Source organism: Micropterus salmoides, unplaced genomic scaffold (assembly GCF_014851395.1).
Source record: "Micropterus salmoides isolate LMB-PRFRI ecotype aquatic unplaced genomic scaffold, ASM1485139v1 Ms_hic_scaffold_20, whole genome shotgun sequence".
Lineage (NCBI taxonomy): Eukaryota > Metazoa > Chordata > Actinopteri > Centrarchiformes > Centrarchidae > Micropterus > Micropterus salmoides.
The window spans coordinates 18,927,788-18,955,152 of NW_024041151.1; the positions used below are offsets into that span (position 1 = coordinate 18,927,788).

General features: G+C 40.9%; 1 protein-coding gene across 2 annotated transcripts; it reads left to right on the plus strand.

The window, feature by feature from the left end:
- The first annotated feature begins 2,554 nt into the window (after window positions 1-2,554).
- On the plus strand, window positions 2,555-27,365 carry fam163ba (family with sequence similarity 163 member B, genome duplicate a). 2 transcript variants are annotated; one of them, XM_038734661.1, is made up of 3 exons: window positions 2,555-3,626; window positions 21,925-22,040; window positions 24,742-27,365. In XM_038734661.1, exons 2-3 carry the CDS (start codon window positions 21,948-21,950, stop codon window positions 25,177-25,179), a joined length of 531 nt encoding a protein of 176 aa, XP_038590589.1. In that variant the 5' UTR covers window positions 2,555-3,626; window positions 21,925-21,947; the 3' UTR covers window positions 25,180-27,365. The 2 variants fall into 2 exon arrangements, with proteins under 2 accessions (XP_038590589.1, XP_038590590.1); XM_038734662.1 differs by lacking the exon at window positions 2,555-3,626 and adding an exon at window positions 10,317-11,127.

Genomic DNA, 27,365 nt, shown 5'->3' on the forward strand with positions numbered 1-27,365 from the left:
AATAGAAAAACACCAGCCTGGTATTGTGTTGTTTAATGTAATAAAGACTCTAGTCCCTGAGGCAAAAGCAGAGATGTGTATGTCCTAATGTGTATGGCCTTTACATGAGGCTCAATAGTCATCTCTTTCTCTATGTGTCTTTTTTTTCTTTTCACCTTTAACACCATCACACTTCCACCTTTTCACCAGCCTGTCTCTCCTCTGTCACACTGCTCTCTTTAACTGCTGATCACCCTCTCCCACTCTCTTCCTGCCCTCTCACTTCTCTTACATGCACATTTATCTTTCTGCTGCCGCTACTGATGTGTCAGCAAACATAAATGAGACAAGACGCCATAAAGTCGTCTGTGATCTGGAGGGAATGGCAGAGAAAGAGGGGGATAGAATGGGGGATGGGTGGGGAAGAGCAGATTTAGGTAGGGAATGATGGCCCTTTATGTGATCATGTCTGTGTGTGTTTATGCAAAAGCCTGGGGGTCTATCTGACATTATCCTGCCTAGAACAATCCAGATATTGCCCTGCAAAACTTTCCCATCCTGCCTTGCTTTCCGTTTGGGAGAGGCTTACGCATGGACACACAGAAACACACAGAGACCAAAATAATTATGTGACAAATGATCCATAGCTTATTTAGTTTACTTTTATGTTGTGTGGTGAGCGCTACTCTTTTCTGTTATGCTATGTTTTGCGTTGCATTTAGAGTCTGATTGCAGTATATTTTATGTATATTATTATTTAGTAGTGTTGCAACATGGTTAATTTTGTACAGAAACCACATCAGAGATACATAGTGAGCTGTGTCAAGTTAGTAGCATTAAACACAACTTTATTGTGTGTGACTTTAATAGTAAAATGTCTTCTAACTGGATTTTTACCCAGGACCCATATACAGCACAGAGCCACAGTGTCTTAGTTGATGCTGCCTGTGAAACGTTTGCTGAATAGCAGCCAATGTGGAGACAAGTGGCAATTACAGGCTAATGGGGATATCCTAAAATGTAGTGTAACAGAACCACAAGGATTCATCATGAAGTCAGCAATCTGACTCAGTAATGTCAGTTACACGACAATATCTATCTAAAGCTTGCTAACATTGGCTAGTGTCACAATGACCTACACACCAAGTAAGACTATAACAATAAAACCCTAGACTAGACTGTATTGAGGCTTATGAAACTGTTCTTTTTAAAGTTACATAGTCACTTTTAAGTGGTGCAAATTCCTCACAAGTCTACAAATACTCAAACCACCAAAACCAAGTCATATGTAATAAACCTTGGACATTCGTGACCTCTAGGGGTTTAAGGCTTTTGCTTACTTTGCCTGTTTGGTAATCCAGTTTGACTAAAAGATTGCAGGGGTGTTCATAGATAATACAAAGAAAGTGTAATTAAAATTCTGCTAAGGAATCTTATTTTATTTTGGTCAAAAAAAAAGTAGCTGCGAATGTGAGGTGAGCTGCCTCATTCACACTCTGACTCTCGCCCTGCATACAAAGCTAGAAAGAGAGAGAAATGAATGGAAAAAAAGCAAAATACACCTCAACATGACCAGTCCAACCATCTCATTCTCTCCTAATATAAATATTTCAATGCCGCACGCTCTGAAAGTGCACTAATCTCCACTTCTGTGAGTTTGAATAATGAATGCAATAAAAACTCACACTGCTACTCCTAACGCAGCCTCAAACTGCCCCTTGACTGATCTGAATGGGGGAGGCAAGCCGTTGTAAGAGTGGATCGGATAAGCAGAGGACACGATGAGTGAAGAGTTTGGAGAGGAGAAAAGAGAGAGATGATGGGGGGGGGGATACAATGACAGAGAGAGAGGCACGTGGATCACACGACAGACGGTAATAGGTAGGAAAGTCTGTCACATCCATGGATGGATGTCCTGCAGTCAGAGTCAGAGCGTTAAGAGACAGAGGGAAGTAGAAAATTATCCTTCCAGGGACAGTTGTGACCGTTGTCCTAATGGGATTTAATGAACGTTTTGTTCCAGACAGAGGGCCAGTTTGTTTTTCCACTTTGGCTGAACCTTGGGCTGAGGACAGGTGTAATTTCTTAATTATCTTTATAGAGTTGGCTGTCACATATGGATACAGCTCGGGTGATTAACTGGTGTGACTGTAAGTGGGAAGCTTAATGAATCTCCTCTAAATGCTGCAGCAGCTTATGGTTTCCAGTGTAATATGAGGACGTAATCAAGGTCTGACTTTCAGGTCTAGACTACAGTTAATACTGGTGATACATTGGCAGAGTTTGTGGACGCACACTTCTCTTCATTTCTCCAGAATTGTGCTGCTGACTTTTTGACACAACTCATTTTATATGCAAGTGTAGATGTGCAAGTCAGAAATGAGTTTTTTCTGTATGTAATGAACATTTCTAGCCATATCCCCCTATTAAAAACTCAGCACTGATTTCTGCTTGGAAGTCAAAGTGGGACCTCATCCAGCATATTGTGCCTCTTTCTTCCCCGACCCCCTCCTCTTGTCTCTTCTCTCTAGCACCCATAGCCAATCTAAGCCTGTGACTAAAGCGCCATCTCTCAGGCTGCATACTCCAGGCTGCATTTACTCACTGAGTCTGCGGGCGCTAAGAGCCACCTCTGAATTTAAAGCGCATTTCACTCGTCTCCGCGCATTGCCGGACGTCGCTCTGCAGGAATCAGCAAATGTACGGAAATCCAATCACCGTGCATTAAATATACAGTAGCTGCAGACACTTGGTAGCCCTAAAGCGACGACTGCTTGCCAGCTTGTGTTTCGCCAAACATGAGATGCAAAGAGAGAAACATACTGAAGGGAGGAAGGAGATAGATGAATAGATTGATAGAAAAGAAAGGGAAGCGTGCAAAAAAAAAAGCCTCGCTTGATTGGCCGCGGAACACGGAGCAGCACTACAACAAATATCTGACCTCGACCTCCTCGGACGGTGGGAAACTGGTTATTGAAATGGAGATGTCGAGCTTTTCTACCACCCCGTCTCCTCCTCCAACACACATGCTGCTGAGGCTGCTGATGATGATGTTTGCGTAGGAGTGCTTTATTTTGCGGACAGCCGTTGGTGAACCAGTCCCTACTGTTCAAACAACTCCAGACAAGCGGTGGATGAATCTGTGTGTGTATGTGTAAGTGTGTGTGGCTGGCTGCCTTCTCCAAACACATCTTTTTTCAGAGATATTGTTCTCGGAGCTCGGTTTTTTTTTTTTTTTTTTTTGCGTCTTTGGGGTGTTTTTTTGGTTGTGTTTCTGCCAGTCTGGAATTGGACAGAAACTGTTTTGCATGCGAATTATGTCGGGGGAAGTAGCCTAGAAGCAAAGAATACGGCTATTAGCGTGGACATTTTTGGCAAAGAACGCCTCAGCTATTGTATCTTTTTTTAATTAACAACCAAAGAGGATCAGGCCCAGCGGGTCGAGCTTCATCTCTACTTCGATAACAGGCACTTCAGTGTTTTGCTGATTACTTTTCCGACACTGGGGGCTTCTTTTTTCGTTATTGGTTTCATTATTCAGTGACTGAGGTCTAACACAAACTACAACCAGCAGAGGTCGGGACCTGAGCTCCAAGGAGCCACTATTGCCCTAGATGTGACCCTGTGAATTCCTCTTATCTCTGAAGGTAAGTTTCTTCACCATTTAAGAGAGAGTAGTTTTCTTTTTTTTAATTCATTCATTCATATGTTGAATTTGGTTTCACTTGTAGATAAACGGATATGTTACATCTGCTTGTTGAGTCATGCATGCAGTTGAGAAGTTCTGCTTGTTAGGAAATATATATGATTAACTGAAACTGAGGAAATGAGTAGCTAGATAGATAGATAGATAGATAGATAGATAGATGCTTCATGAGTTTCTCATTTCAGCACCATGGACAGAACCACACTTGTCTTACAGAAGGATGGGAGGAATCTGCTTTTCTTCTCCTTATTCCACCCAGAACATTTATAATTTAGTCCATATACACAACATTCACTACATGTAGCAGACTGTGTTTCTGGGAGCTTAAATAAAACTATGGGAAAGATACAGTAGTTGAATGAAAAAGATAGAGATGTACACACAGGCAGAAAGACAGATGAGAAAGAGAGCATGAAGGCGAGGGAGAGAGGTTCAGAAAGGTGCTTTGACAGACTTGCTGGCTGCCCGGCTTGCCACATGCTGACAAAACAGCATGGCTTGTGAGCCACAGCTACTGTCACCAACTGTTAGCCATGGTCACATCCAAACTGTTCGCTCCAGATATTTTTAGGCAGGGTGGAAATGCATCTCAAGCAGCATTAAGGCCGTGCAACACAAAAAACATTCCACTTAATGTGGGTTAAATTGACAAAATATTTCAGGATGTACACAGGATGCAACCCACCACCCACTGGGTGATTTGGAAACACTGTGGTGGATGAAGTAATAACTAACCAGCCAAAATGAGAACCCACATATGTATCTGAATATTTCAGCTTCTACAATAGATTTTTTTTTTTTTAAAGAAAATATTTTCTGTCTCTAGAGACAGCACAGGCACAGAACACAGGGGAGCAGTCAATTAGGCAAGAATTTGCACAACCCATTTTTTATATGCAGTAATGATAACCCCTGACCTCTGTAGAGTATGTGTTGTAAGAGTGATTGGGAAAAGAGGTATTTTGGTATTATAGTGGGGGGACGTACCTTTGCTGAGATGCATTTTACTAAAAGCACTATTTCATACTGCCCTGATTGGACAATAACTTCTTTGTTCTTCTTTTATCATTGCAATGCAATGCAACCTGTTCAGTATCAAAACTTCATTGGGCTGCTACAGTCCAAAGCCTCAGTTCAGGCTCCATTGTATGCTTGAACTGCCAAAGGAGGAATAATATTCATGTGTGAATCAACAGACATGATTTGGAGTTTATGACTGATTTTACCTGAGCTAATCTCCGTATATGCCTCATCTCGTCCTCATGCACTGAAAAGGTTGAACTCAGATCCCACCATATGCAGATTTGTGACACATTTGACAAAAAGACTGACAAATTGAGTGGAGAAAAACAATGCATACAGATGCTTGTAGGGTTTTTCTTTTATTTCCCTGGGGTAAAGATGACTCAAGCTTGCACACTTACTCAGATTGATCCATGGGAGTCCTGAATGAATGAATTCAGTTATATTGTCACTATATTGCTCATGCTGCCTTAGTTTTAGCATCACAGTTACTGGTTTTAAACACTCCATATCATATGATATCATCTGGTCTAAGACAGTATGCCCTAAAGCAAGTATAGGGAATGACAACTGGGACAAAATTTGTGTTGGGGACTGAAGATAAAATAAATACACACACATACATACTGTGCTTCTGGGGGGCCTACAGCAATGAAAAGCTAGGAGGGGCTTGTGTTCCCATGGCGACTTCCTCAGTGACCCTTGGAACAACCATGGCCCCCTGGGAGATCAGTCATACTCCTGCATGGACACACACACATGCACACTCCCCCCCCCAGTGACTGTGTGTTTCTTGTCTGCTCGCGGTTGCTGCTGCTGCTCTACCAGCCTCTCCGTCATTACAACAGGAAAGAGACGAGGAGGAGAGGGAGTTGAAGGACAAGCAGATGAGTGGGATGGAAAAGCAAATTTCAAAGACAGATGGGTGATGAAAAAAGATGAAGAAAGGTGTAGGGAGACGAAAGAATATAAAATAGGGTGCGATGGAAGGAGAAGAGGAGGAGGGACGGTTAAAACACTGGCAGAATAGTCAAGAGTGAATTCAATTACAGAGGCAGCATATACGCTTCTCTTTTTTTCTCTGGGCATTAAAAGTGTACTTACATATCAGCCTAATTACCTTTAAAATGCACTATTGAGAGGGCAAATCATGATAAATCCGCTCTGGTGGAGAAAGAGAGGAGAAGTGGAGTGGATGGATTGAGACTGGGGGAAGGGAATATGGCTGCTCAATGATCATATTAAGTAGTCACCACCCGTTCCTCCCTTCCTCCCCCCCATCTCTCCTCCCCTCCCCTCCCCCTCGGCATAACGCTCTGCTCTCCCCCCTCACAGCTACACCCTGACATGCTCACACATCACACTCACGCACAGATGGGTCCCTACACAGACACCGATATCAGCAGCGCGCGCGCACACACACACACACATGCACAAGCTGCTGGTCAGCTGCCCTCATCCCAATGAGTGATTGTAAAATAAAAAAAAATATAAAAAATAACTGAAGCTCATTCCAAGGAGTAGAAGGGAGGCAGGAACAGGGTGAGGAGAAACAGCAGAGGAACAGCTGCTTTTCCCTTCCTGTGCCTCAACCATGGCAGCTTGATTGTGTGTGTCTTCGAATTTACATGCACATGAGACATAAATAGTTCCAGTAATTGTATCAGTCAATAAGGTAAACACGAGCCTCCAATTGAAGTGCGATTAAAGTATAAATACGGGGGAGGGGGGGTTCTAAGATGGGCCTCATTTCCATAGTTTTGGCTCTTAGCAACTTAATTGCTGAGATAACATGACATCATTATACACACTATACACACAGAATTAGGACTGGCAAAATGAGCAGTCAGAATACCAGACCGGTTGTAAACAAACTCCAGTTCATCCCAGTAATCTAAAACAAGTGAGTTTGAAGTGTTAAATGCCCCTTACAGTCAGTCATTACACCGAAAACTGTATATAATCAAAGCTACATAAGAGCTATGTTGTGAAAATGTTGAATCTTCCTTTAAGACTTGCACAGCTGGCCTGTCTGTCTATATGGCCTGCAGCATGCTGCATACATTACACACTAAATATACAGGCAGACTGCATACTGCTCAGACTACATTTACAATATGCAAGATGTCTGTGTCTACAATATACAGTACATTTCAAAGAAGCCTCTGGGCTTTGCCATTACAAACTCTATGGTCCAAAGCCTTTTTTACAAATCGTACATGCTCATTATGGAAACAGCCAAGTTAATCCAATGTTAAATCTGAGACTGAAAAGTTGCTAATGTCAACATGCTCCTTTTGGACAGTGATGAAGCAAAAATTATTTAAGGACAAGCCACCTCAGCAGGGCCATGACTTACACTGCCATAAGAGGTGATCCCAACAAGTGCATGTGAGAGAAGAGGTTCTCAAACACAAATTCCTCTCTTTCCGATGTACTATATCTTATTTTGCATCTTTGCAATCCTGTCTGACTGCACTGTGCTTCATGTTTATCATCTTAGAGATTAACATACAGTTAGTGAGCTGGGAAAAGTTGGTTCAAGTACAATAAGGCTAGAACTTTTAAGCGTAAACCACCTACTCAAAAAACAGAAAAGGCAACGGTGAAATGTCAGTCGGTAATAGCCCTGTCACCATAGTAACTGAAGACCTGTTCGTACTTTTACACACACTGCCTCTTGAGTGCTGACCGTTAGCACTAACAACCAAGCAATCATCAGCCTTGCACTTTTAACACATTTCCTTCAACCATCTATACATTTCATTTGGGACACTCTCAAAGGTGCCCTGTCCTGCCTTTTCTTCTTCATTTGTCCCCAACATATTCCACATCGTCCTCTCCTCTCCTTTCTTTCTGCATCTTCTCCTGCCTTCTACCTTATTTAACCTCTCTGCACCACTCTCCTTCATGCTGTCTCTTTGAGAGAGCTCCTGTATGTTCCTTTAGACTCCTTTAGGCACACACACACATGCAGAAGACACATGCAAAGAGATAACTAATCAAGCGAATCAAATCCTGGAAATATCAGGCAATAGTTGTTTGCTCGTACACATATTATTTCTCCTTCCAAGACATGTTTCCTGATAGTTAGCTCTGAGGAGCTTGATGCCACATACATAGGGATGTGAGCAGAACATTGTTTTTCATATGTTACAGATGTACATCAGTCGTGGGCATGTGTGTGTGAGTGTGTCAGCTAGGAAGATTCAGAGATCCTAAATGAATTCTTTCTGGCATGATATAGATTTTTATTAAAATTGCCAATATTTTTCTACCCAAACACAAGCAGATAAATACATGAAGACAAAAATAAAAGAAGATGGGATGTTCACTGTGCAAAATTTCACATCTGAAGTAAGTTTCTATAAACTGATTTTCACGGTGCTTTAACCAGTAGCTGCATGGGAAATGGAAAATAACATTTATGTTAACTCCTGGCTATGGTCTGCAACAAGTCCACCAAACTAAACAACATGAAATTTGGCAGCAGACACACACAGTATTGTCAGGGCCTTCCAATACCGTTACAACTGACCAACTTTGACTGCTGGTAGGAAACACGTGCTTTTGCTGTGCTGCACCAACATCCAATTACGACTGCCAGACAAGAGTCGTAATTTGCACGGCCACTAGAGGCCTTTGTCTGGTAAAAGATAATTTAAGCCATTTAACAAATGTTTTCTTTCAAATAAGTGAATTTTAGTGGCCAGCCCACAGATGATCAAGACCAAAGGAATGTTAAGTCTGAGATTAAGAGCTCTGTTTTGGTGCAGGAGCAAGGCACGAAGCTCAGCTCTGCGTGGGTTAAGTGGTATTTTCCCAAAGCATAGTTTCTTTCCCCTTTACTTATGCCAGATTTGGTATTTTTGTGACTTGCATGGAGGACATTTACAGGGCAGAGTGTCACTGGCAATCTAGTCATTTAGTAGCGCAATTCTGGTGTTATGTGCTTTCTGCTTTATACCTGCTCGGACCAGGTTATGGACACTGTATGTCACCCTCTAAATTTGGTTCAGCTTGAATAACTCTATTTCTTAAGAGATACGGGGAAAGAGAGCAAGTCAAGAATAGAGCCAGAGAGTGTTTGTGTCCAGGTACAGGAAGAACAAAAAGTGTTGAAGAACTTTCTAAGAATGCAAAGTATTGTCAGCTAGTCACATAACTGATGATCTGTGCGTGCACATTTTTGCGCATATCTGCCGGTATCATTTCCCACAGTGCATTTTGCCATATGCCAAAACTGTGTGATGATTTAATCAGTGCCACAGATATGTAGTAATGTTTGACACTCCTGTGTCTCTTCTGAGTGGTGTAACTTCTTGTAAATACCATGTTTGCTTGACAGACTGCGGCTTTGAATATGCAAAGTGACGCACAGCATGATCTATCAATCTCCATGTCAGAGGAGCTGTGTAAGTGGCACTGCTGTTCGAAGTGATGTTTAAAACACAGGCCTGCCCATGCTCCCTAAGGCAGTGTACGTCAGCAGAACAGACAGAGAGCGAGAGTGGTGGAGAACAGAGAGGGAGACAAAGACAGCAAAGTTAATAGAAGGAGAGGCTAAACATACGGTGAGAAGCCACGGGGAAAGAGACAGCAAGAGAGCAGGTGGAGATAAGAGAGTGAGGTAGTGGAAAGCAAAAGCAAGGCAAAGATGACAAAAAGTGAATGACATGACTGGCAGTGTGCCAAGAATATGGATGGGGATATAAAAAGATGAAGGAGAGCAGTACTGGTTGCCTAACTGCCCTTCACAGGAAGCTTTTTGCTTGGAAGAGGCAAAGACAAATAAACATCCAGCAATTTAGTGTATATTGCAAACAACCCCATATTCACAGAAATACATACACAGATAACTTTCTAGTTAAGTCTTACTAACATAACTGCTGCCAAGGGACTCCTGTGCTCTCCTCTCTCCTGCCCACAAACCGTATGCTTTGTCAGATGTTTGGGGAAACAGAAGCAGCTGGGTTTATGTAGTGGTGAGCACTGAGATAACCAGGTTATGATGTTATAATATGACTTGACCTTCGCTACACCACCTCTTGTTTCACTACATTTACTGTGGCATCTGGCCAGACGTGAGGGGTGAGTGTGTGTGTGTGTGTGTGTGTGTGTGTGTGTGTGTGTGTGTGTGTGTGTGTGTGTGTGTGTTTCTGTGTGTGTCTTTGCCAAGTGTAGGTACTTATCCCTAAGGTACTTTATGGTGCATTTTAATGCACACATTTAGATTGAATATCATGAAATATCCATTATCTAGTACAAGGACATTATGCCTGATCAAGTTACATGTCCTTGACTTACTCAAGGAGCTCAGGATTCTACATTCACACAGTCTGCAAAAACATCCAGCCTCTGTTTCAACCTTCTCTCCTCTCACACAACAAGGTCACACAGGTGCAAGCATATTTGATTTGAAATAATTTCTTCTAAAGAAAAGAGAAAAAGACCTTTTGATATAGTTAGAAAAAATTAAAAGGCCTTCTATATGGGCTGTGGCTAAACCGTTGCAATCTATCAAGGACTGTAGGAAGAGTTTGAAGTGTTACAGGTTTCACTCAACTTCAGTTCAACAGAGAAGTGCAGTAATGCCACAAATGATATTTTCATATATAACTACTGGCAGGTAAAGCAAAGAAAAGCCTTAGGTGGGCAGCCTTGGCGTTGGGAGGAGGCTGATCAGGAGGACGGTGGCATAGGCGGGTCCCCTCTAAAGATCAGCGATGGAGTGCAGAGCAGTAGGCCGGCGCCTATAGAGCAGAACTTGAACCAGCGACAACTGGGAGTCCGGCAGGTGAGCCGGTGGGGCCAGGGAAACAGGAGACTGCGGAAGAGCAGCAGATTGCTGCAGCACAGCAGGAGCAGGTGTCAGCCGGATGACTGGAAATGAGGAGTAGAAGTTGACCAGGCCGCCGACTGAAAACCAGATAGGACTGGTGCCAACTGAAGCTCTAGGCAGTTGAGAGAGCCATCGGTGTCGGGAGTCATTGGGTTCATGCCTTCTCTTGGGTACTCCATGGTGCTAGTCCCAAAAGGTGACTGCTGGATATCGGGAAGGCTCCTTGACTGCTCCATCAAAGGCTCATGGGGTTCAAGGAATGCAGGACCAGGACAAACATTAGCGATTCAGCCGGGTTGAAGGATAGAGGCCAGCACACTGGTAAACTGGCTGTAAACTAGCAGGCTGGACGCTAGGTGGCTAACAGGCCGGGGGGAAAGGCTCAAGGCTAGCAGACTGGAGGCTAGCAGGCTGGGGTAAAAGCTCAGGAGAAACAGGCGGAGCAGAGCTAGTGTGGAACTTTCACCAGTAGAAAGCTACCAGCTGGGGACTCTGGGTCCTGCTTCCAGTAGACTGTGAGGCACTTGAGGAAGTCCAGCTCATCACCGAAAAAAGCCTCCTGCTGAGTCCATTCTTGGTAAGTTCATTCTGTCACGGTGAGTTATGTCAGAGAATGGGTATTGAACCCAAATGCAGACAGGAAGACTGGTGCAGTTCATTGATTTGCTATCCATATAGCTTACACACAAGTTGATAGGCAGGCATGTAGGCAGACCAGTAGGCTGGCAGGTAAGTGACAGAAAATCCAACATGATATCTAGGCACATGACAAGTAGGATGAACTGGCAATGAACAAGGGAAGTGAACTGGTATAAATGGTGAGTGACTGAAGAGGGACTGAGTTCCAAGTGAGGAGTGGACAATGTAGGCGGGGCCAAGTTCAGCCCCGACAAAACGTTTATTTCAACGGAAACGGTGGGGCCTTGGACACCCTGTTGTGTATGCAAGCACACTGCACTATACTGCCTTTTTATTACGGCTGTTTTTACATGCTTGTCGCTGCTGATTGGGTAACACCTGTCATACACCCACGGGAAAAAACATACCTCGAAGCCCATTGCGCAGCGTTGCACACCATTTCAAGGAAACATGTCATTCCAAACCGTAGCAAACCAGTGCAAAACGTTTTGAGTTTGATCTCGCCCCAGGTCACTGCACGGCTGATGAGAGAATTGAGAACAGGTGTGAAGTTGGGTGTGGAAGTCAGTTGATAGGAAAAGGAAGGGAAGTCCGAGGTCATCTGGTGGACAGTTTGATGACGGCGGGTTTGGGGAGTTAGAGACAGGGACAGAGAGCAGAGCAGAGAGCTGGGGAAGAGAAAGTGTGTCTGACAAGAGGGACTGAGGAGCAAACTGTGACAGAAAGAGTCTAAATTGGAATTATCTCATTGTCAGGTGTCAAGGAGCAAATGCAATTTAATGGTGTCTTATCTAATTCAGGAAGAGGAAAAGGAATTCAATTTATTTGAGGGCAGTGTATTACCCTGAACAGACAATGTAGCCAGAGGAAAGGTTTGTGTGTGTGCATGTGTCCTTACAAATGATTACACTTTTTAGTGTTTTGCAGTAACATATGAATCTGTGACAGGGGCAGTCTCAGCCCTGTATTATATGCTTGGTGCTTGCATGGCTAACGTTTTTCACAGCAGAAGGTCCTAACGGAGCTCTGAGTATAATAACAAACTGTCTCTTCTGTCGCTGCGATTTCTCAGGAGTAGACATGACTGACACTGAACTTATAAACCTGGAGTGAATCAGTGGCAGGCGGCAGCTACAGTTATGATCTGGTTTGGAGTTAGAATAAAATAGAATAGATCCACCTATGTGCACAGCATATACACATGCAGAGATTGTGCGTTGACAAGGGTGAGCAAAACATGCTGAGATTTGGGTTGTTTGTTGCTTTCATTATTGTTATTATTATATAAGATATATATAAGAAAAATTGTGCAGTTTGCATAAGTATCTCTTGACAGACTCATATAAACAGCAGTTTATTTCTGAGGTGCCCTGAGACTGGAGATGCTGTCAAGTTGGAGGTCTGCTCTTGTCTATCTCTATCTATCTATCTGTGTAGCGCTAAGCAACAGTAACTACTGTTCATGCTTTTACACTGAAGTTGCTTGAGATGTGTGAGTGTGGGAGTGTGTGAGAGTGAGTGAGTGTGAGGAGGAGATGTTAGAATAAATAGTTTGCTCCACATGTATTCACACATAAACACAGACAAATAAGTGCACTTTCCTCAAATATGTCCTGAATATTAAACAGAGGTATGCTCACAAACGCATAAGTCTATCTACTGTATATTTTCTATAATTAAGTGTGTTTTCACTCGATGTGTTATTTGCAAATGTTGCTTAATTACCGTATCTAGGGGCTTTGATGCACCATTCATCCATCAAGTGGTGCTGGGCCATCATTGAGCCTCTGTTGCAGGCCGCTGGCTGTAGTTTTTACAGTGTGTCCAGCACTGCTGGCACTAGTCAGAGCTCATCAGTGACTGATCATAAGCATGTTGAATCTGCAGCCTCCGCACTCAGTGAGAGACTGTAAACATTAAACAGAGCTAGTCAGAGTAACATACCTTTGATTCCATCACTGGTTGTAGCCTTTATTTTTTTTTTTAGTTACATGTTTCTCCACTAGTGGGTTAAATTTCATCCAGATGCTCATCAGCTTATTTGGCTCCTTCAGTCAGTCTGTGTACTCTGTAAAATAGCATTACTATCTAAAGTTATGAAGTTTGCTTACTATTTAGGGTCAAAAGCAAAGTTTAAGACCTATAGAGCAGCTGTCACAGACTTTTAGAAACCCTGAACTTGTCCACATATTTCCACTAGGAGAGCTGACGTGCACTGAGGACACCTTTTTACCACTTGCCTCACTCAGTTTCAGGGCTAAGAACTGCTCTTCAATCCATCAACTGTGAAGTTCAAAGAAGTGTAATATCTCTGAGCCAACTGTAGCCCCTGCTGGTGGCTAGATTATAGCCTGTCACACACAGACTAGTAGTATTATTTGCACAGCAGAGGGTAAAGCATGGTATGGCAGACGGGAGGAGCAGGAAGTGCAGTGGCAGACTAAAAAAAAATTGATTATATGCAATTATTTTTGAGATGATATGAAAGCGAAAGCTCATTTTCTTTAATCATTCAGGGTAAAAGACAATTTTTGGGGGGGAAATGATGCACTCACAGACTGACATCCTTTAAAAAGATGTTTTTGTTAGATTTACCATAGATCTACCATTCAAAATTAGACAGTTCAAAGTGAAAGAGGCAGGAAGGCTTTTACACTGTTTGTACCTTTCACTCTTCTTACTGTAAAAGAGCAGTGAATTGAGAAGTTTGTCTGCTATGTTGCACACACACACACCAAATAATACTACATATGCTTTAACATATCAATTCTTTTGACACGATTAGAGCCTTTATCTGAGCACTGAAGTGACTCATAAAAGCATCCTCATAATGTGGTCTCCTCCAGGAGCTGATTACAGCATTTAACTGGGAAAGAATTAATGTTTGATTATTTTTCTGTACAAAATATTATTGAAGACCGCTTCTGCCACGGACTTGCTAAGAAGGAGACAAGCATAGATTAAAGGAGACTGTTTTGAGAGAACTGAATAAAACGACATTCATAAAGATCTGTATCACTGTTTGCCAACAATTACAGAGTGAAGTGCCCATTAAATACCATAAAAAATTTAAAGTAGCAGTTTAGTTTCATCAGAGATTGTCCAAACTGAAAGTGTTAGCACTGCCTGATAATACAAATTTTTTTTCACTGGAATATTGTAGTGGGAACATCGTTCATTTTCCCTATGTGAATATTTCTTGTTTTGGTGATAAGGTGTACACGTAGACAAACATACAGTTGACATAAATAAATGTAGAAATATATAAATATGGAATAGACAATGCAAGTTATATAAGAATATTAAAAAGAATAAAGAAAAATAATAAATAAATATATAAATTGACAATATGAAAATATTCAACAACAAAGATTAACAATTAACAACAAATGTGTGCTATATGCCAGGTTTGTGCGTGATATGAAATGAAATAGTGTTTACATGTGCAGAGACATATGTATTTTATTTATTGTGTGTAGTGATTTAATCTAGAAACAAAGCATAAACGGAGACAAAACTCAGTATTTGAGAAATACTACTCTTTTGAAAAGGCCTAATTTTTTACTATTTGACAACATTATAGAGACACAACATTCACAAAGATTCCTAAAAAAACAGAAAAAAAATACATTGTCAAAGTAAAAATACAGAATGTCATGGACAAGGAAGGGCAATCATGCTTCCAGTGCATGCACAACACGTTTAAAGTTACAACGACGCTTCTTGCATCAGCATGCAATTTGAACTGGAGGAACAACTAAGAAAGGTCATTCAGATGGAGGAGATACATTTAGCAAGCTGTGTAATTAAATGAAGAGTCCCCCTGGTCATCGTGAAGTTTTTTCAAACATCCTCATGGTGCTATATTCATACTAGCCAAGGGCCATTTTTATGATATATCATTCGCCAAGCGGCACTAATTACAGAAATGTTGCTCAGGCAATACTTAGACACACGAGAGGGATAAAAACTATTCCTGGGTTCTAATCATTGCTACATGAGCAAACTAGTTCCTCTCTTTTCTTTATCCACATCCCCAAGCTTTCCCTCGCCCTTTCTTTCCGACAACATTTGGGATTTCCCAGATACCAGATTCAAGGTCAGAGTGTTGGTGAGCCAAGCTGGTCAGTGCCTTTCAGAAGGATGAGGCAAGGAGAGTTTTACTTGAGGCTGGCTCTGTGTTGTCATTATTCCTGGAGGTGGGTGTAGGGACACAAAGAAATAAAATACATGTTCGTGTGCTTGGTGAAATTTTATGCTGGAACAGGGTGAGCCAGGAGGCTGAGAAGGAGAATCAAGTGATGCTGCAGTCAGGGTCACTGCAGCCAGACAGGATAATATTGTGACAAGGCTTACTCAGGAATATGTAAGCTTATTAAAAAAATGTGTACTTCACTCTATTAGTGTGGAAGATTGCTTGGGGTCTATATTACTGCTTGCATTGAGGCTTAATGGAGATTTAAAAATGTATTAATAAACATCCGGTCAAATCAATGTTACACCATCGCATTTTCATTAATTTATCTCCTTCATCATGTGAATGTTTAGTGAACTCATCTTCTTCCTGTTGGGGAACATTTGCATAAGCACATAGGCTTCAGTAATATTTGAATTCTTAATTGTGTTGACACACTGACATCTCATGCATGTTCCAGCCTCAACATTTGTTTTTAAACAAATACATTTAATTAGAATTCTAACATCAGTTGCAATATCTTTTTTATTTTTGTTGAATATATGTGTTTGCCAGTGAAAACTCTCTGCTCATCTGCACTATGCAGGAATGTTGAACACTTATCCGATCCAACAGAAAATCGAATCGTTTCAATTAGAAGGGTCTTAAATTTGCTTTCTTTTAGAGTTAGATAAAAAGATTGATACCACTCTTTTGTCTGTGTCTGTACCACAACAAGCATATCACAGCGGGACTTGAAGTTGTGCTAAACAGTAATGAAGTGTACAAAGTGGATCACAGTGGCGGTTCATTATCTTCAAGATAGTGTATAATGTATGAAACACACATAAGTGATGGGAGATGCTATAAATGTTGCATAATGGAAAACCGAATTCATTTTAATTTCCTTTGAGAAGATGAAACACGCTGTAGGTTTGTGGCAAATGCTAGCTGAACACTCACTGATTGCACAGTTTATTAGGGTAGGCAAAGAGTAATCGAGGACAAAAAGCTGTAATCAAACAGCTTTTGTCACAACACTTGATGAAGCATGGGTCACTGTGTCTTTCTTTATATTAACAATTTGGAGCTCTGTTATCAAAGACTGTGAGCTTGAAAACAAACTGCTGGCAGAAACTTGTCAATGTCAATCACTAAACGTTTAAACATAAATTCCTTTTTCGGTAATGTTTGGCTTGTGTTATCTCCTAAGAGCACTGTGCATGTGTGTATGTGCTCTGTCTTTGTATATGGCTGCAAATATATGTGTGAAATGACTCTCTGACAGCGACAGCTGTAATATAGCTCATCCTATTGTTTTCAGGGCATGTTATTGTCTCTTGTGTATGACTCGAACCCGCCACCTACTGCGTACTTCTCCCCATTCAGCTGAAAGCCTGTCAACAGCCATTATTTCTAGCAAGACCTCTGCTGTGATCCCTGCCATGTTTCATCAAAGTGTGGCTTTTTTTTTCCAAAGCCCACTGTCTGAGCATGTTAGCTAGTACTAAAATTATTGCATGTGAGTCTTTGTGTGTGTTTGTGTGTGCGTGTGCCCACTGCTATTCTTCTTTCGCCCCAAACCTCTTGTCATTCCTGTGGACGAATACCAGCAAAAGGAGCTGAGCAGACAAGTTTGCCTCTCTCCACTATTTCACATTGGAGTCTGAGTTTCGTGTGTGTGTGTGTGTGTGTGTGTGTGTGTGTGTGTGTGTGTGTGTGTGTGTGTGCGCGCGCGTGTGTGTGTGTGCTTAAATAATTAACACCGTTCAGGCCTAAGAGATACACATTGCCTGCCTACACTGTACAATGACAAATGCATGCACTGTGTGTGAGTGTGCGTGTGTGCATGGAGGATGGTTAAGACACATTGTGTGTACACATGAGTAATGACTTTTCCCATGTTATTGGTTGTGTGCATTAGTGTTAGTTAGCTTGTCAAGATATTGAGTATTTTTTTGTTTGTTTTTTGCAAAAGTAAAACACAGACACCCCATACGTGCTTATTATTATGTGGCTGTTTTGTGTCATCGTGTGTGTGTGTGTGTTGTGTGTTAATGAGTAGGAACAATTTTCTGCAGAAACAGTTCAATACTACCACTAACACCACCGCAGGAAATACTTCATAAAATGGATAAATAAGTTTTATAAATAATATATTGTATTTTACTAGCATAATATATTTAGTCTAGTCTAGTCTGCAACAAAAAGCATATGTCTGTATTAACAAATATAATAAACTATATCCTAGATTTAGTTTTACTATAAATCAATACATGGAAAAATGTCTCATTGGATATATTAATTATCTTAAGTATTATTATCACACTGAAAAAAAAACTAATTGTGCAGACTCCCCTCAGTGTAGCAGTCTGAGCATATTTTTGAGCATTTCTGATCTCTTTAGATGCTAGATGCTCCACTATGTTCACAAGCTAGTTGCTAACTTTGTCTGCTTACTGCTTGCCAGGTTGATGAGTGCAGTGAGAGTGTATCAAAGCAGTTACTTGCAGGTTATAAAACCAAAACAATGGGCTGAAAGACACTAAAACGATCACATTATGTGTAATTTGATCCAAAATGTTGATTTGTGCTGCTTTAAGTTCATCATTATCAGTAGACGGATTATTAATATTTAATAAAACTCTAATTTAAGCAATAAGTGAAGACTTATGAGACAATCCCTTAGAATTCAAACTCTTCTCCTCGTTCTTGTTTCCTGACACCAGAAATGTCCCTAAATCACCGCCATTCCCTCTTCAGCTTAACTCAAAGCCTTTAAGGACAAAACACTCTCACACTCAGTGTTCTCGTTGTTCCTCCATATTGATTTGGTTGGTGGACTGTGTGGCCTGCAGATTGGATTAGCGTCCAGCTGTATGCCTGCCTGAGGGAAGAGACGCTGTGTTGTGGTTGTATACAGGCCAGATAGTTACTGTAGAGACAGTCTGATCCATTCTAACTGTATAGAGCATCTCTGGAGAGACATATCCCAATGGAAGCTAACATGGTTTACACAAGTTACGCAAAGATGAATTCAACATGAATTAGTTGTGTTTCAGGGTGAGAAGGTCAGAGCTGTCAGTCACTTGGTGAATAGCACACACTGTCCCACAGTAAAGTATATGTAAGCAGGCTGAGGGACGCTGATGGAGAGCACTGTTTACACCATAATGTGGAACTGGGATAAAAATCAATGTATATTGCGGACTGGGTAAGCAGGAAATAGAATGCTCCATGTTTTGTGTCCTGACTTTGGAAGTCCTGCCTCTTTTTTCACTATTTCTGTTAGACGTTGTGTATATTGTCACAGTTGAGTTAGATCTTGACAACACAAGCCTATACTTCTGTGCGCTTGCTGCTGATAATGGCTTGCAACATTGAGTCATAGCTTAGCAACAAGCCTGCTGTCCTATTTTTGGTTTCAGGCAATTATCCACAATGCAGTGTGATGGTGTGGTCCTATGACACATCCAGATTGTGGATGTAATGGAGGGGGAAAGGGCTGTACCCACATCTGTCAAGTATCTGCAGGGTGGTTCTCAAATATACAATGTTATTAAACAACAACATACAACAACAACTTTATTTTATTTTATTTTTTTAAATCATTGTATATGAAGAGGGCAAAAGGGCCCTGCAAGACAATGTTAAGTTAAGAGATTTACAATCCAAGTATTGTATGACCACACAGTTTTCTGATTTTACCTCTAATATTTGCTAAATTCTTGTAGTATACTCAAGCTTATGGTGGGTGTTTTTGCATTTTATTTGTTGATTCACTTAATGTATGCTTTATGATTTAAACAAGCAACAGATCCATCTCAACATTTCTATCATATGTTATAGTATATATACTGCATATACATGTAACGGTAGCCAGCTAGGCTGTGCAGTGAGTAAACCTCACTCCCCCATGCCTTAAGGGACGCAGTAGCGACCAATGCTAGTGCCCATGAGTTTTTGCCTCCCGTACCTGAGGTTGCTGGTTCAAGTCAGGACCGTGCAGTACAACTCGGGGTCAGTTACATATATACTAAAAGGACAGTCATATGAAATCAAATAAGATGCCTAAAATGCAATTAAAGCAATGGAAAACTTGCTGCCTGTGGTTGTTACTGCAACTGTAACACTGCGGGACATTGTGGATTTGTTTTTTCAAGATGCTCCATTGATCATTAAAATAACAATAACATCAATAATGGGCAAATTATGAGCTTACACCTACATATATTTGCATTAAGTAACAGTAACCATATAACCAGGCTGAAATCCTGCTTGTTTCTCCATGTTGCAGTTGATGTGAGACCTACATCCTCCACAGTTCAGCAGCTCACAATATTCTCTTGTGTGATGCTATATTACAGTTACAGAGTCCCACTGACCCACTGAGGTGAGTGCAGTGATGCATGTCCGCCATACAGGATTTAGGGTGGAGTTGCTCTTATCATAGCATATTATAGCTTTCAATGTAGTGTTGATGGACACACACTAGCTGCTGCAGGGATCAAACTCCTCAGCTATGTGACAGTTTCCTGCTTTACAGTGAAGCGAAAGCAGAACAAACACATTATTTTTGACAGTTTGAATGAAATTATAATGTTTGTGATTAATGTGCATTACTTTCTGGAGTAAAATTCAAATTTAAAGCCTCTAGGCTCTAGGCTTCTTCCGATAATTTAGCTGCTGTAGAGAGTGAAAAGGGGTAATTAAAGGGAAGCACTGATCTAATAAACTGAGAATGAGGTTGTTTCATTCTCATGTCAGTCATATTGCTGCAGATGTTCTTACTGTACTGTAGCATTCACCCTCAGTCATTTCCATCTGCATATGACAAGTAAAACTGCTGTGAAGGAAAGACTAAATAAATGAGTCTCATGTAGATTACAAAAAGGAAATGGCTTGGGTTTTATGAATCACATTATAGGACAGCATGCTAAAGCCACAGACACTACAAATGAAACATGCAATTTTTGCAAAGATAGATAGTTAGTTAGAGAATTCTCTGTTGTGAGTTTTGATTTGAAGACAGAGTTCACGGGTCACCCACAGCTGTCTGGTTGGATGTTTCCTGATGCAACTGAGGACATCAAGGTCGTGATCCTTCTCTCTGACTTCTTTGCGTATTAGCTCACAATATTCTGTTTCTGTTCTGGTGTCTGTTTTGTTTTTTCTATCTGCTCACTGTTGAATCACACTGAATCTCTCCTTTGTCTGATATTCTCTTGGTCTTGGTTTTAAATAATCCCTGTTTCATCAGGAGATGCATATGACTAAGGAAGCAGGAGTGCAAATGCATAAGCACTGACCATGGATTTCTCTCCACTACCTGTTATACATCTGCCCATAAGATGTTCAGTCAATGTGTTTTTGTGTGTATGTTGTACATGCAGTTTATTTTATATTTTAAAACAGAGGCATGTAGTGAACCATGCATCACTGACTACCTGCTGGGACAACAAGTAGGCAGCTGTATTCATTTTGAGTTTGATTTTCTGTTTCAGTTAATTGGTACTGACATCACTTTTACAGTCTGACCTTTCAGCCTTCTTTTAAACACAGACATTTTGTTTGTATATTTTATTTATGTGGGCTGGTAATAATACAAAAAACACATTAGTGTTTTAAACTGTTGTGTTTGCAGCTTCATTACTACTACTATTGCAAAGGTTATGTCTAAGGTTTTTGGCATATAGTACTTAATATTTACTGAATAACTGAACATCAGCTAATTTATAGATTGCGTTTAATGTTTATACTTTGCTATTTTACCATAGTCCTAAAGATATTTTTCTTCAGCAGTTTTAAAGCAGTGGGCATGAACAAAAGTATCTGGGATTAGGCATTTGTGAGTCCTGAATGCATGCATAAAACATCTGCTGTCATTCAACCATGGGCTTGGCTTGAAGATATTGCAACACAAAATCTCCTCAGTCAACCAATCAGCTTGTCTTTATCTCCTCTTTTTTTCCCCATCCACTCCTCTTCATTTCCATGTACCCTCTGTTTATGCTTCACCTCTCAACATCTATCTCTCACACCGCCTTCTCCATCCCCTCCATCATTTTGTCTCTGCATTTCACATCTATTTATCAGACCCCTTTCTACGCGCATTACTCAGCTCATCTTGACCTCTTTCTCCCTCTCGCTCCATGTCAATTCACCGCTCACTCTGTCTTTATTCCTCTTACCTACTCAGTCACTTCAGCTCTCCTCACTCCCAACATCCATTCATTTCTTTGATGGTGTTCTTTACAGGACTCATTTCCATTGCTGCTCTGCTATTGAATGCTGATTTCCCTCTCTCTAACGCTTCTTTTTTTCTGTCTGAGATCCTATATTATGAGCAGCATTTGTAGGATGATTCTATTACATGTCTCCTAACTGCTGGATAATTCAATAACCACCACTGAGATGACACACAGTTATAATCTACTTAATGAAGCCACTGTACTGATGAATTGTATCATTTCTTCTTTCACTTGATCCCTACTCTCCTCTACTCTGTTCTACTCTTTCTCTCTCTTTGTTCCTCTCCTCCCATCCTCTTGCTCTCCACAGGGTGTTGATGGAGAGCCATTCGAATGACAGCCGGGACAGTGGTCATCACTGGCGGAATTCTAGCGACAGTTATATTACTCCTTATCATCGCAGTACTGTGCTACTGTAGGCTGCAGGTGAGACCAGTTGTTGATAGTCATAGGATGGTGTTAAATAATAAGTATAGATATTTTCATAGGTGGAATTATTTTGTGACCCTCAATTACCAAGGATAACAGAGGCTTTCTTTCAACCAAACATTTTAATTCATGAGTATAGCTACATTCTTTGTCTGTGTCTGCCAACGTTGATTATCTTATCTTGATTATTCTTATAGAAAATGTTTAGAAATCTGCACTGGTGGCCATGATATCTGGAGGAGTCGCAAAGCCTGTTAAGCGAATATTAGGGCTTTGTACAAGGATTGTTGACAGTAGACATGTAACTAACCTATTTGACCATCATGAAATGTCATCAGATTTGGCAGGATGTCTCAGAATGTGCACAGTCATCAAAATTTGGTTGCCAACCAAAACATTTAGCGCTTTATAAATGGCCACATATAATGCATCAGCACCTAAAACAAAAATGTTTTCCTTGGCACATGGTAGAAACCTCTCACCAAATTTCACCAACTTAGCCTGTGAGTTGCTTTGAAATCCATAAAATCCATAACAACAGTAAAGTAGAATGCAATGGCCATGCTAGCAGCTCTGTGAGGCTGTACTTTAACAATGCCTTTAGCTTGATGCGAATGTCAGCATGTCGCCATGCTGACAATGACAAAGCCAAAATGTTGATGTTTAAAAGGAATAATGTTTCCTGTGTTTACCATATTTAGTTTAGTGTGTTAGCATGCTAACATGTGCTCATTAGCATTAAACACAAAGTACAGCTGAGGCTGTGCACTTTCTGTATCAGTAGTTCTTGGGCTTTGGGACTCAAATCAGGGACAGATCATATTTGGAACTTCAGGCGAATCATAGCCTATATTGAATAGAAAATGTCCAATATTGCTTCAACACAATAGAAATAAAAGCATCAATAAGCTCCAATACTTTTCATTTCATACCAGTAAACAAAAATGTGTTAGCACTTGGCTTTCAACGGCACTTATGCCTCAGCGTTTCTCCAGTCTGAACCCAGACTTGTCTACAAGGTCTTAAAGTTTAGCAAATCATTATATGGAAACTTATCTCACATTAGAAGTGTTACAGACTTCAGTTTCATTTCCTACAAAGAAAATCACATTGTGGTCATTTTAATTAAATAGTCATCGTGTTGTCCATCTTTCTATGCTGTTGTGCTCTGTACATTCATTGTGCATTAACCTGCTTGGACTTTGGACATTAAAAATGTACTAGAAATTGAGTTACGATTTCTTTCTGGTGGGGAGTTGGATGAGAAGGAGATGGATACCACTGTCCATCAAATATAAGGCTGCAGACTGCTGCCAGTTAGCTTAGCTTAACACGAAGATTGGAGACAGTGGAAAACAGCTGGCTTGGCTCTGTCAAATGGTGACAAAATCCACCTACCAGCACTGAAGTGTAAAACCACGATTTGCCTTTTTACAGATGTTTATGTGCCTGATCATTTCTTGGCCATGATCAGTAAATTCCTGGAGGATCTTCTGGTTGGCTGGGAACTGCTCAGAGCCAAGAAATAGTCAGGCAGATAACCCCCTTAATAAAAGACAACAAAAAAAATATTTTTACACTTCAGTTTTTATGCAGATTATATAAACAAGATAAAACATGTTAATTAATGAGCTTTAGAGGTGCTGGTGGGCAGATCTTGATATGTTATGCTAAACTAAGCTAACCAGCTTCTGTCCGTGGAGGGTTATCGGCTATCTACTTTATAGACAAAGGGTGTTACTGTATCAGTCTTTTCATCTAATTCTGCCAGAAACCAAATAATCTTATTTCCCAAAATGTCAAACTTTTGCTTTAATTTATCAACTTCTTCCCCTAATTTGCTTAATTTTGTGTAACTGTACACCTAAAATCAACTTAAAGTTAAAGTTGCATACTTTTTAAATACTAAAAGGCCTTTTCACACCTGTGGGACTGAGCTTTATTACAACACTGACCACTGACACCATGACTGATCCTTCGTATCAAGGTTCAGAAAATATGTGGGAAAGCAACATCTTGCAACATCTTGTTATCATGTAGCTCTTCATTTGCTCCCCAGCCTCTAACAGAGTACAGGGACAGGACAGAGTCCATGAGCAAGACACTGAACTCCAAATTGCTCACAATGGTATCACTAGGGCCTTCTATGGTAGCTCATGCGAATGGGTGACAGAGATGCTAATTATAAAGCACCTTGAATTAAAGCAGTCCATTTACCAAGATCAACTGGAAACTAAGGTGAAATTGCTAGAGTGGAAATAATATGATCCTTTTCACTTTGAGCTGATTACAGTTCTTAGGATTTTTATATTTCACAGTAAAATCAAAAGTGACCCCCAAATTATAGTTCATATTTGTGGGCATGATGCCAGGAATTCATTTGAAAACTACATTTTGTGGGCCAGAAATAGCAACCATAAATTCTCCACTGAAAGGTGGATTCTGTATACAAGTCTGTTCAAAATTGTTGAGGATTTGTCACAGAAATCAGACTAAGCCTTTCTGACACTGTAGCGTACAGCTTCACGGTTATGGCACATCTAGGGTCATGTGGGTTGAAGAACACCTCATGGATAAATAATGTGGGGCTAAATTTTGAGAGATATGCTGTTTGCACTAATATTCTCCCTCATTTCTTTTCTTGTCTCTGCTCCCCATCATCCTCCATATCCCGCAATCCTTCCTCTCCCACCACCAGTATTATTGCTGCAAGAAGGAAGAGTCCGAGTCGGAGGAGGAGGAGCCAGACTTTGCAGTTACCTCCCGCCTCCCGCCAGTCCACTCCAATCATAACATTGTGGCGGCAACGGCCGCCGCCTCCTCCATCCCAAATGGCCCCGCCCTTTTCTCCACCCCTCCGCTGGCCAGGAAACTAACACGTTCACAGACCTTCTGTCCATCCTGTACGCACTATGAGTTGCCTTTCTACCTCCAGCCCCCTCAGCCGCAGCTACACCATCAACCAGATGGATTGAGGAACGGAGGTGACCGGATCAGCTACCGCAGCGTCCAGCAGCAGGATCTGGACCTGCCAGTGCCTGTGAACATTTCAAACTACCGTAAACCAAACCTCGCCCGGTCGGTAACCATGAGGGACATGTTCACACGCAGCTGTAGCATCAGTACGGATGTTTAGCTTGGTGAGGCTGGAACTCGGTGTAAGTTTATGCTTAAATTAAGTGGGATGGCCTAGGCCGGACTGGGTTTTTGTCATCTTGACCAGTTTAGTCCAGTCTAGTATGGGGTGATCTAGTCTGGTCTCGTTCTACTGGTCACCTCCTTGCAGAATGGAGGACTCAGATGGCTCTCAGGACAGGATTTTCAAAGGTACTATGCTCAGGTCCAGGACCTTACACTTGGGCCAATATAGAGTTCAAAGTATTTAAAAAATGTTAAGTTATCAATAACATGAACTTCTTGGTTTGTTTTGTTTTGAATAACTCTTTTTTAATGATAAGAATGGAATTTGTTTTACGATTTTAAAATTTTTTGTGTAGCCCTACTTCCTCTGGACTCTACCCATGTTCTACCCATGGATGAAACATAGACAGATTCCCGCCATGTCAAAATGACATAATCAGCAGGGATTTTCTCTCTGCCATAGCTGCTACAAACAAAATATTATTAGGAGAAGTCCAGTGTTTCCCTCTCCTGTGATGGGATGATCTGTCTGTTCCTCCATCTACAGATTATAGAGATTATAAAATATCACCCACCACCAGTGGAGAGACTAGAAGAGGAAGCAGGATGTCGAGTTTTAGCAGCCACACACAGGCATTTTACATAGATTTAACATAGGCCATAATATTTTAAAGACATAAAGGGCTCACAGAAGAAGTAAATACCTGCTTGTTTTTCCTTTCATAGATGCCTCCAGTTTGACGGGAGGCTGGTTTCTCAGAGCATCTGCTGACAACACAAAGTGTACATATATAAATATGTAGTATACTACACTTCAGCAGAGAAAGACCTCTGTGTTCTTGCCAGCAGGGTGGACCAGGTGCCAAAGGGGGATGGGTTCTTGTATTTGTGTGTGCGTGTGCTTGCATGCATGTATGCGTGTGTGTGTGTGTGTATAACTTGATCAATTGTTATACAAGAATTCATATTCCATACAATTAAACACAATCTGTCCCCCCTATATGAACCCAGTGGTGGGTTGCAATAACATTTTAAACATTTATTGTAAAGGGTGAAGGGATTGTATTAGTTTCCGTCTGTCAGTTTTACCTTTAAATTCATGTTAGTGCTAAGAATGACCCAACCAAATGATACGACAAACTCTTAGGTGGGTTTGCAGCTATTTTGTAAATGTCTATTTTACTGATTAATGCTATACCACAGAGTCAAGTTGCAGGTGGCAGTCACGTAACTTTACAAAGTGATATTCATTATAGTTCTTCGCTGAAGTTTCATTTTGTGGACTGCATTCCTTGCGCTGTCTCTGATTTGTTGATATATGGATTCATTGGCTTAAGATTAATTCACCTTTGAAGGCATATCTATAAATATTTAACAGGCAGTAACATACACTCCAGCCTCTCTCTTCTCTCAACTCGTTGGACTGAGGAATATTTGCTCGTGCTATGAGGTACTCGGAGAATTCCTTCTTGCGTTTGTTTTTATTTTCTGCACTTGGCAAACCGGCTGGGCTCGAGGGCTCATATTCTGACTGGAGGAAGCAGTGGCTGAATTTTATGGACACAAGACACACATTTAATGAATGAAATTATTTACTGCTGTGTTTCAAGAAGAAATGCCAGTGGTTGTGTGAGGGGCTTGAAGCCGATTGGATTGTCCCTCTTGGATCCCCCGCCCCTCAAAATGGATGGTAAATGCTGTTGTACGCCCTCTCTCTCTCTTTCTCTCTTTCTGTCTCTGATGATTTTATCAGCAATCATGCTCATTTATTTTCCCAAAGGGTCAAAACGTGAGTGATTTTGTTTTAAGTTTTTCCTCTTGTGACATGTGCTTCCCTGCAAATATACTATGACACACAAACACATGCACGCACACATACACACAGTTCTCAATGCTATGCTTTCCTTACTTTTTAAAAAGAAACTATGTGACAGTTGCACAAGACATTTAGTGCCATAAAGAATTATAAGAGAAATGTATTATTATTATTATTACAAGTGTTTATTCAAATGCAGTGTTGCTTTTACCCTGAAGTATTTGAATTACTTTCTTTATTTTATGATCCATCTGGTTTTTCAGACTCAGTACAGTACAGCAGAAATGTTTCTGTCCTTGTTTCTAATGTATAACTAACACACACATTGTTGCTAATAAAATGGTGTGAAACTCCTTCTGATATGG